The sequence below is a fragment of the Ochlerotatus camptorhynchus genome, unplaced genomic scaffold (assembly GCF_037179485.1).
Source record: "Ochlerotatus camptorhynchus isolate MF236.1 unplaced genomic scaffold, CSIRO-AGI_Acam_v1.1 ptg000142l, whole genome shotgun sequence".
Classification (NCBI taxonomy): Eukaryota; Metazoa; Arthropoda; class Insecta; order Diptera; family Culicidae; genus Ochlerotatus; species Ochlerotatus camptorhynchus.
Genome location: NW_027040632.1, coordinates 2,211,673 through 2,222,991, shown reverse-complemented (window position 1 = coordinate 2,222,991; position 11,319 = coordinate 2,211,673). Strand labels below are relative to the sequence as shown.

General features: G+C 43.1%; 2 protein-coding genes and 1 pseudogene across 3 annotated transcripts in view; 1 reads left to right on the top strand and 2 right to left on the bottom strand.

Annotated features, from left to right (window-relative positions):
* The first annotated feature begins 2,025 nt into the window (after positions 1–2,025).
* On the top strand, positions 2,026–4,320 carry LOC135700835 (probable pre-mRNA-splicing factor ATP-dependent RNA helicase mog-4; annotated as a pseudogene).
* A 628-nt stretch (positions 4,321–4,948) lies between these two features.
* On the bottom strand, positions 4,949–6,069 carry LOC135700787 (cysteine desulfurase-like). Its single transcript, XM_065221427.1, has one exon. It carries the CDS (start codon positions 5,736–5,738, stop codon positions 5,148–5,150), a length of 591 nt encoding a protein of 196 aa, XP_065077499.1. The 5' UTR covers positions 5,739–6,069; the 3' UTR covers positions 4,949–5,147.
* A 1,942-nt stretch (positions 6,070–8,011) lies between these two features.
* The window catches only part of Nna1 (Nna1 carboxypeptidase), a 121,025-nt gene continuing 117,717 nt past the window's right edge, over positions 8,012–11,319 (bottom strand). The window contains exons 14-16 of one of the 2 annotated variants that reach the window (XM_065221437.1): positions 8,987–9,184; positions 8,675–8,923; positions 8,012–8,613 (exon numbers count right to left, since the gene is read on the bottom strand). In XM_065221437.1, coding sequence (XP_065077509.1) covers positions 8,064–8,613; positions 8,675–8,923; positions 8,987–9,184 — 997 coding nt within the window. In that variant the 3' untranslated portion in view covers positions 8,012–8,063. The remainder of the gene's footprint in view (positions 8,614–8,674; positions 8,924–8,986; positions 9,185–11,319) is intronic. The other variant, XM_065221436.1, reaches the window with a different exon arrangement.

Below are 11,319 nucleotides of genomic sequence, written 5' to 3'. Positions count from 1 at the left end.
TGTGAAAGTAACCTCGGAATGGACGTGAATTACCAGGCATTCTGAAATGGGTTGCTGAATCTGCAGTAGAGCTATCGCTTTCTAACTCCCGGGCTAAACTTGCTTTAAATTATTACATCAAGGATTGTTGTAAGCAAATTTCTTCCATAATACCACTGCCGGCCAGTGGGGGTTAGATTGAATACACACACACACACAAAGCTAGCGATTTGCTGTGTATGATTAAAATCCTGCTCAATATGTTAAACATTGCTATCACTATATGTGTTTAATTGGAAATACAAATAACTTTCCGGTCATCAAAACAAAACTTTATTTTTCTCGGATCGGTGCGAGTGTTACTTTCGACATAATGAAAATTTGCTCTTGACATGCACTTCCACTTCAAATTTTCAATCACACACATCTCCGAAATGAATGTCCCATTTGTATGTATATACAATCCAACTTCCACTGTCCGGCAGTGTTTTTATCAAAGAAAAATGTTTGCAATATAATCTACTAGCTGAGTGTGCCCGGTCTTGCTCGGGATTCAATATTAGCTTCAGTTTATGCGCCGATTTAAAAAAAAAAGCATGCTGTATTGTACGTTGCCCCCCCTATTATCTAAGGGCTACCCCCTATGATTATCTCCTTATACCCCCACACTCGCCCCCACATGCCTAATTTGGTTCCATTTGCTTCATTAGTTCTCGAGTTATGCAGAAATTTCTGTTTCATTTGTATGGGAGCCCCCCCCCCCCTTTACAGAAGTCCTGTTACTTGAGTCCTGTCGAATAATCGGCATATGTAGTGGAATAATCTTCTCTCTCGTTTTTCGTATCTCTTCTGCAATATTGTAACCCGAGTAGTCCTTGAAGCTCTCGAATGCAGTTAATGTTTCGAAACGTCTCTTTGATACTGACTAAGAAAAACCGCTACCCCTTGCCAGCCAAGCTCTTCCCATCACGGAAATCACATGAAAACAACGCATGATGACCGGTCAAGGCAAACCCTTCAAAGTCAAACGGGAGACACTGCGGTTGATTATTGGCAAAACGCACGCAGGAGCTTTTCTCCAACAATTTGACATTTTTCCAGCATAAATGTTATCCGTTGGCAAAGAAATATTATCTGAAACTAGTTTATGCGCGATGGAAAAATAAAAACGAAAAATCTGACGGGAGGAAAACTTCTCTTGTCCCCAGGCCCTCACACCCTTTTTGAGCAATAATGGTCTCACACTGACGTATTACGACCCGACAAAGACACGGTTTTCCACGGCGCACTCTGGTGGTCACTATCATTTCTCACTGGGGGAATCGAAATTAAATCTTTGTTTATCACCAATCACTATTTATTTGCACGGAAATTTAGCTAAAACGAGACCTCCGAAATTAATGCACCATTTCACCTGAAATTGCTACTTCATGTATGTTGCAGTACAGCAAACGTGGAGTAACAGTTTCATTGTGGGATACGTACCGTACCGTAGAAGCTGATATATGTGCACTAAAAGTTTCGAAGTGGTTACGAGAATAAGGATCTCACAGCGAAACACCTTAATCGCCTTTTACAATTTCACAACAACATAGGACCTCAGATAGCCTACTTAGTCTAGTCAGTTAAGGTACGGTATAACCACAAACGAAGTGACAGACGGAGCGGCTCAAAATTTGATTTGACGCACTTACGTTTGAAATTTTCGAGTGTACCTCACGGCAACACTATCTACTCATATGTACTAGCTTAAAGTATATATAGTTGATGCTATTGGCCTTGACGGCGAATCTATAACTCTTTACTCCTATGGTAAAATCCGTAAGCAAACGTCAGACTGTGCGTGAAATTTACTTTCAAAAACGAAGAGGTTCGCAAGTGGTGCTGGTGCTGAAGAGTATTGGCGTTGACAGCACTGTCGAAAAATTTGCTCTTACAGCAAATGTAGACAGTTTCTTATGGGAATTTTCGATGGAGTGAAAGGATAGTACGAAGTCCGCCATGTTTCACGCACAGTCTGACGTTTGCTTATGGATTTTCTCATAGGAGTAAAGAGCTACAGAGTCGCCGTCAACGCCAATGAACTGCTGTTGGATGATCAGATTGATTTCGTCCAGGCACTCCGACTGGATGGAACTAAAGAAAAGGACCGGAAAGCACCGGTATCTGAGGAGGAAAGGAAGAAGATGGACATTGAGGAAACGAAGAAATCACTTCCAGTTTTTCCATTCAAGGAGGATCTCATAGCCGCTATAAAAGAACACCAAATTCTTATTATCGAAGGAGAAACGGGTTCGGGAAAAACGACACAGATTCCACAGTATCTCTATGAAGCTGGGTTTACAAACGACGGCAAGAAGATTGGATGTACTCAGCCTCGTCGCGTGGCAGCGATGTCCGTGGCGGCACGTGTTGCACAGGAAATGGGCGTCAAGTTGGGCAACGAAGTTGGTTATAGTATTCGTTTCGAGGATTGCACATCCGAGCGGACTGTCATTAAATACATGACAGATGGTACGTTGCACAGGGAGTTTCTTTCGGAACCGGACCTAGCTTCGTATAGTGTGATGATTATCGATGAAGCTCACGACCGTACGTTGCACACGGACATTCTGTTTGGATTGGTGAAGGACATTGCGCGGTTTCGGTTGGATTTGAAACTACTGATTTCCAGTGCCACGTTGGATGCGGAAAAGTTTTCGGATTTCTTCGATGATGCGAACATATTCCGTATTCCTGGTCGTCGTTTTCCGGTACGTAGTTAGATTTGACTTGCTTTGTGTTTTGCTGTAAAATCTAACTTTTTCTCTTCTAGGTTGATGTCTTCTACACCAAAGCACCGGAAGCAGATTATATCGATGCATGTGTGGTGTCGGTTCTACAGATTCATGCCACTCAGCCTCTTGGAGACATTCTTGTATTTTTAACTGGTAAGTGGGTCTATTTCTATGCGATGTTAAAAAATTACATTTTTTTTTCGTTCCAGGACAAGAGGAAATCGAAGCCTGCCAGGAGATGCTCCAGGATCGCGTCAAGCGGTTGGGTTCCAAACTCAAGGAACTACTCATCATTCCCATCGGACATGCAGGCGAAAATTTTCGATCCAACTCCACCGAACGCCCGGAAAGTCGTACTGGCCACCAACATCGCCGAGACATCACTAACCATCGATAACATAATGTACGTGATCGATCCGGGCTTTGCAAAGCAAAACAATTTTAACTCCAGAACCGGGATGGAGACCCTGATGGTCGTGCCCATTTCGAAAGCGTCTGCCAATCAACGTGCAGGTCGAGCAGGGCGCGTTGCCCCTGGCAAGTGCTTTCGTCTGTACACAGCCTGGGCATACAAACACGAGCTGGAAGACAACACCGTCCCGGAAATTCAGCGCATAAACCTGGGCAATGCCGTGCTAATGCTCAAAGCTCTTGGAATCAACGATTTGCTTAATTTCGATTTCCTCGATCCTCCACCACATGAAACGTTGGTTTTGGCATTGGAGCAACTTTACGCCCTAGGGGCATTGAATCACCACGGTAAACTGACCAAACTTGGACGACGGATGGCGGAATTTCCGGTCGATCCCATGATGGCAAAAATGCTGCTTGCTAGTGAAAAGTACAAATGTTCCGAGGAGGTGGTGGCCATCGCTGCAATGCTATCGGTGAATGGAGCCATCTTCTACCGACCGAAAGATAAAATCATCCACGCAGATACGGCCCGGAAGAACTTCAACCACATGCACGGGGACCACTTGAGTTTGCTGCAGGTCTACAACCAATGGGCCGAATCGGACTACAGCACTCAGTGGTGTTACGAAAATTTCATTCAGTTCCGTTCGATGAAACGAGCTCGCGATGTCCGGGAGCAGCTGGTTGGGTTAATGCAGCGAGTCGAAATCGAAATGGTTTCCAGTCTGCCGGAAACGACCAACATCCGGAAGGCTATTACAGCCGGGTACTTTTATCACGTCGCTCGGCTCTCCAAGGGGGGGTCACTACAAAACGGCCAAGCACAATCAGACGGTGATGATCCATCCGAATTCGGCACTGTTCGAAGAACTGCCTCGTTGGGTGCTGTACCACGAGCTGGTGTTTACGACGAAGGAGTACATGCGGTCGGTGATTGAAATCGAAAGCAAGTGGCTGCTGGAGGCGGCACCGCATTACTACAAACCGAAGGAGCTCGAGGATTCCACCAATAAAAAGATGCCGAAAACGATCGGTCGGGCCACGCTGACCGAGGCGTAGGTTGTGATGAGACGGTTTGGGGTAATTCAAGAGCATTTTTCGCACTATGTATTCAACGGGAATTGTTGTTATTTGCGATGACATTATCCTACCTAGGGTGTCGGGTGTAAATTAGTGATCTTTAGAGACAAATAGGTGAAATATAAGGTTGCTGCAACCATGCTATATTGTATGTCAGTAGAGAGCTTCATAAGGCTAGCCCGTCTAATCCCAGTCGCGCTCCTTTCCGTTTCTTCAGGTCCGGTTAGGTGGATTAGGTATTCTCTGGCACGCCGAAGCCAACTGCAGGGCTGTTACAAGTGTCGCAAATTTTGTGCGGTTTTATGGCTTTTGAAGTGCGGATTTTGCGGAAAGCTTATCGACATTGAACACATTTTTTTAAATGATATTTTAGCTTGCCCAACTATTAATAACTTTACTGCTTTACTTCTTTATTAAATAATAGAAGGTCTTTCTAAACGTAGATTTTCCTGGAGTCTTCAAATAATTAGAATCGAAACTTAGTTGAATTAACCCTAAGTGGAACTAATCCGCGCCAAAGCAAATCTGAGATGGCAGTCCACGAATACCTCAGATTTGCGAATTTAGCGTAGTCGTAACAACGCCGTCCTTGACGGGAATTAACAAAGTTTATACTATTTCAAACAATCGCTGATAGGAAGTTTTTTCGCCAAGTGAATGATGAAATACTCACAATGATTTCACTGTATAAGATTTATTGCTGTCTCTAATAGCATATGTAGCAAAGCTATACATTATTTTTCTCTCGTCTCAATACCTACTTACTACCAAAAGTGGATGTGTTAATAACACAATCAATGATTAACAATTAAAAAAAAACCCTCACTGAATTCAACCATACACAGCAGAACATACAAAATCAAATCTCTCTTTAAAATATGCCCCGACCCGTCCGCTCTAATGCTGTGAGCACTGGATCGACTTGATGTCGATACCTTCCTGGACCATCTCCCACAGCGGGGACATCTCTCGGAGTCGAGTCACGTGCTTGATGCACTTTTCAGCTATGTAGTCGATTTCCTCGATGGTGGTAAACCGTCCGATGCCAAAGCGAATCGAGCTGTGAGCCAGATCTTCGTCGGCACCAATCGCACGCAGCACATACGACGGTTCCAGCGAAGCCGAAGTGCAAGCCGACCCACTCGAGAGGGCAACGTCTTTCAGCGCCATCAACAGCGATTCACCCTCAACGTATGCAAACGACAGATTGATACATCCGGGATAAGAATGAACTGGATCGCCATTGCGGATGACTTTCGGTAGCGATGCGAAGATTTGGTCCATCAGGCGTTTCGAGAGGAACTCCATCCATTTGTGATCGTACTTCATTTCACGGCTAGCGATTTCACAGGCTTCCCCCAATCCAACGACCAGTGGAGTCGGAACGGTTCCACTTCGAATGCCACGCTCCTGGCCACCTCCGCTCTGAATGGCTTCCACACGAACTCGAGGACGAATGCGAGTTGAATGCGAGAGGCTCCCAAACATACAAACTTTGCTCTTTCATTATCACGACGTTCTTATGCATAATCTAGTGTGACGTAACGTTGGATCATGCGTAAGAACACCGTGAGAACGAAGGAGTCGACTACATTCTTTCTGCCGCACCTATAGTACCGCACACGGTTCCCGCGCTGACTGTTCCTTACTTTCTCACTCTAATCAAAATTTCCTTCGATGAGTGAGAAAACAGCACCCCGTCAACGCGAGTGAGAACGCGAGTTGCCAGATCATTGCACACAAAACCAACTTGAATTAATTCAAATCAAAAATACTAGCGAACCTGGCGGTGAGCGGCGGAAAGTGGTCTAAAATTCTATTACAGAGAACCACCTTATTTTAATTAATTTCTTCGGAGAAAGTCGTCTGTAACTTCGTTTGTGCTATTAGTATTCATCTTTGCTTGATATGTGTACACATAAAATCCATGCGTAACCACACATACTACTCATCTGACTCATAAATTCCATGTGTACTTCTGAGTGGATTATGTTTATGTGTGGACATATGAAAATCATGTGTCGAATTTTTGAGTGTGGGCTTGATGCACAGCAAAAAAAGTTGTTGAATATTACATCGAAACTGCTGCAACCAGGTCAATCCCGAGGTCAATCCATCAGTTGTGTAATATCACATTGTACGACGTACATTGATTTTGCGAACAAAATTACATCCATTGATGTAATATTGTTTCTGCTTTTTGCTATATTACATCATTATTTCATACATCAGCTTGAATTACGTTCATAGATATTACAATTGTTTTTGCTGTGTGCACACTTAATCTAGCTCGGTAAAATCTCCCACAGCCGATTACCTCGGCATTTACTTTTGCTGATATCTTTGTAAAATATATATTTGTTAGCTGATATCTCAGCAAAATCTTATTTGTTAGCTGAGTCTCGGCAATTGTTTTACTGAATCTCAGCAAAATAAATTGCAGAACTACTCGGCTGTAGGAATATAGGCGAAAAAATTTAAGTGTGTGGGGACCTCGGTGGGGACTACCCTCATAAAAAATAACTATAAACGAACGATAACCCAAATCATTGAACTATTCCACAAATGGTTTGGATGATACCCAGAACACGTCGTTAAGCAAATTAACCATACATTTTTTATTAGGGTAGGGAATCGATTGTTGCTAGAGAGCTTTTTGACGTTTAATCTGCGTACACTACACACTTAAATTTTTTCGCCGAGATTCCAACAGCCGAGTAGTTCTGCAATTTATTTTGCTGAGATTCAGTAAAACAATTGCCGAGAATCAGCTAACAAATTAGATTTTGCTGAGATATCAGCTAACAAATAGATATTTTGCAGAGAAATCAGCAAAAGTAAATGCCGAGGTAGTCGGCTGTTGGAGATTTTACCGAGCTAGATTAAGTGTGTACTGCACAATTTAAATCGAATGATTACGACCAAGAGGGAAACAGATTAGTGGGAAAACAAACCCTTCATTCATCCATGTGTGCTAGATAGAGAAAGACGATTAAACGTCAAAAGGTCTAGTGGGCTATTTTGGTTTTTGGTATACCGTATAATAAAACCTCCAAATGGTCACCCTACCTGGTATGATGACATCCCACGAAAAACATACCACCATCAATACGAAAACTTTGCGCCTGCATCGACCAAAAACCCGCGACAAGAAAGTGTTATGTTTGTTTTGTTTTGGTTCTGCTTCGTCGTCCCGTTCGTTTGTTTTCCACCCACCCACAGAGCGCCGCACTAGTGCAGAAAAAATAAAGATCGATCTTCTTCCGACGCCGCAGCCACCGTCGTTCCGATTTCCGATCATCTCAAGTGTCAAGTGTGTGTGTCTGTGAATTCACCGTGTCACGAAAAGAGTGAAAGGACAGAAAGAAAAACACTTATCAGTTCGTGATAAGCATTAGCAGTCGTCGCGGAATTTCGTTCGTTCATAATTCGATCGGTGCGAGAGGAAAAATCAATTTTTGTTGTGTTTTGATGTTATGCTAATCTCATTCGGTGCTTCTCCGTTTCGTTCAGTTCCGGAATTCAGTCATCAATTTAGGTAAGAGAAACGAAATAGTTATTGGTGTTTAATTTTTTAGATTAGGCTTATATTACTGTTCAGTTCTAATAAAGTCACTTTTCTCACACTGACAAACAAGGTATTTTTTTTATCTCCATCGTAGGCTGTATCTGATTTCAATTAGGCGCTGAGGAGCGGCAACAAGGTCACTTCTGGTCCTTTGGACGGTTTTGTTTTTCACGGTTAAGACTAACATAATATTACATATTTGCTTTGCATTTCGTTGAGTAGTGTATAGAGCAATCCTATCGGGATCAGGCCGGCACTCTGCCGGCCGCCGATTTGTCCCTGTTGCCGATCCGGTGCTTCTTTTTGTGCTTCCTAACAATTTTGACGTTCTTTTCAGATTCCGTCTCGGAGCAGAGTGTGGTCAGCTGTATATCGATTGTGGTCGTCGTGGGCAGTTTGGTCGGTGAAGTGGAAGAAGATTGGTTGTTGTTGTTGTTGTTGCTGGGTGCATTGGACGGTGTCCTGACGGCTCGCAAGTGTCCTTGTGCGGTTTTCCGTTGCTTCGAGTGCAGAGGTTGAGCGGCCGTTACGACTATTCCGCCGGTTTTGAACTTATTGCCGCCACCGGTGTGGATTGGTGTTTTAAGCGATTGACTGGAAACGAGCAGTTGGGTTTGCGATCCGGATACCGGACCTAGCAGATTGCTGGTGCTTGTGGCCTTCCGGGGAGAACCGGACGACGAGAGAAGACTAGCTGCTGCGGCGACTGCCATCCGACGGGAGTGACCGGAACGTGCACTGCGCGACAGGTGAGTAATGATTTCCGCTTTCTCTACGATTTTGTTCAGGGTCGATCTGAGGAGGGTAGGGTAAATGGATATGATTTAGGGTTTAGAACTATAATTCCCATCTGTACCTGGTTTTCCTCCGAACTTTGGCAATGCCACTGCCTTCGGAACTATCGCTATGCTTCTTGTCGGAGGAGGCTTTCTGCTTTCCGCCGCTGTACTGATCGGCGAGGGACAGCTTCACCCGGGTGGCAGCGCTGCTCACTGCCGAACGATTCTCCTTATCCTTGGCGGCCAGGCGGGACATGCTCTTGTAGTGTTTCTCCTTGAGGCTTCGCTTTTCGTCCTTCCAGGCGGCCAGCTTCTGCGAACAGGCACTGTTTGGATGGGAAATGAATTATTATTTTTTCGTGGGTAATCATCGGGATTGCAAAACTTACGTCAGCAGGGCTTCGTTGTCGAAGTGGGTGGATTTGACCAGAACTGGTGGGACACCCCAGGATAGGGGACGGGAGTTGATGGTCGCCGCTTCGTTGACGTACCCGTCCGAGTGCGTTCCGGTCCAGATGGACCGCTTGAACGACAGATGGGCAAAGATGTGGTCCGGGCTCATCGGTTTCATCATTTCCGCTCGGTTTCTAGGGGTTTGGGGATATTGAAAAATTATTGATTTTATGGTGGATGGTGTTCCTCGGCGCCGGGAATTTCAATTGTCACCCCTATTCTGTATTTCGTTTCGAACGATATTCTCATACAAAAATTTTTTTTTTTTTTTTGTATGAGAATTTCGTTTGAAACGAAATACAGAATAGGGGTGTGTATTTAGAAGATGTTTCAGTCTACCGTGGAAGTGAGAAATAATTCTGGAAAGTCGTCGGGCTTAAGACAGGTGGTTCATGTCTTCAGTTGTTCACTAGAATTGTGGGTACCTCAATCTTGGTAGATATTTTGCCTAAGAATTCATTCGCTAGGTGGTGCTACTGCATAGAGAAAAGTTCGCATTGGACATTTCCGCTGAATCTGGTTCTAATGATCCAGTCAAAATAGATTCTGTTTTTTGGAAAAGTTGTTCACTTTTGTGAGAAGTTAGCCAAATTTCTCTAAAGTTCGCTTATTTTCAACAATGTTGTTCTACGAAGTTCACTGAGCATCTACAAAGTCTAGCATTTGCAAAGTTAGCTAAATGTCTATGAAATTTGTTGCACTTCTAGAAAGTTTCCTAACCTTCTACACAGTTCAATGAATGTCTGCGAAGTTTTCGAAAGTTCTACGATGTTTCTTGAAGATCTATGTCCCTTGGAATCCTAAAACATTTCTTTGACTGAAGTCGTGGGAAAATTTTCCTAAAGTTCTAGAAAGAACTTCCTTAAAGTTATCTGAAGAATTTCTTTAAAGTCTTCTCAAGTTCTCGGAAGAACTTCCCTGGAATTGTGGGAAGTAGTTCCCTGAACTTCTAGGAAGGACTTTTGTGAGATTTTGGGAAGAACTTCCCTAAAGAAGTTCTGGGAAGAACTTCCCTAAAGAAGTTCTGGGAAGAAATTCCCTAAAGAAGTTCTGGGAAGAACTTCCCTAGAGTTCTGGGAAAAATTTCCAAAATTCTGGGATGAACTTTCCTTCAGCTCTGGGAAACACTTGCCTCAAGCTGTAGGTAGAACTTTTCTAGAGTTCTAGGAAGAATTTTCCCGAAGTTTATTTCAGGATATTTTTTGAAGTCTTCAGGATGATCAGGTTGATTTGGATCCTGATTGGTTCAGGATGATTCAGTTGATTCAGGTTATATTCTTAAGTTCTGGATAGAACTTCCCTTATGTTTTGGGAAGAACATCTCTAAAGTTCTAGACTAAACTTCTATGGAGTTCTGGGATTTTTTTTCTGTATTTCTGAGAAGGATTTATCTGCAGCTTTGGGAAGAAGTTCCTTGAAGTTTTGAGAAAAACTTCCTTCAAGTTCTGGGACGATTTTACTGGAGTTCTGGGAAGAAATTTTCGGAAGTTCTGAGGAAACCTTTTCAGCTTCAGCTCTAAAAGAAATTTCCTATAGGTCTGGATAGAACTTCCCTGAAGTTCTGGGAAGAACTTCCCTGAAGATATGAAAAGATTTTTTCCTAAGTTTCGGAAAAGCTTCCCTAAAGCTCTTGGAAGAATTTCCTTATAGTTTTGGAAAGAACGCTCCTAAAGTTCATGGAAAAACATCCCTGAAGTTTTTGGACGAACTTTACTGAAGCACTGGGAAAAGCTACCCTGGAGTTCTGGGAAGAGCTTTTCTTAAGTTCTAAGAAGAACTTTTCTGAAGTTTTGGGAAACATGCCCAAAGTTCACAGACGAACTTCTTTGACGTTTTGGCAAGAACTTCCTTGAAATTCTGGGAAGAACACCCCTAAAGTTCTATGAAGAACTTCCCTAGAGTTCTGGAATTTTTTTTCCAAGATTCTGGGAAGAACTTCCCTAAAGTTCTGGGAATCACTTGCCTCAAGCTGTAGATAGAACTTTTCTAGAGTTCTAGAAAGAATTTTCCCGAAGTTTATTTTAGGATCTTTTTTGAAGTCTTCAGGTTGATCAGGTTTTATTCTGAAGTTCTAGATAGAACTTCCCTCATGTTTTGAGAAGAACATCTCTAAAGTTCTGGACTAAACTTCGCTGCAATTCTGGGAAAAACTTTTCTGTTTTTCTGAAAATGATTTTTCTGAAGTTTTGGGAAGAGCTTTCCTGAAGTTTTGGGAAGAAGTTCCTTGAACTTTTGAGAAAAACTTCCTTTAAGTTTTGGGAAGAATTTT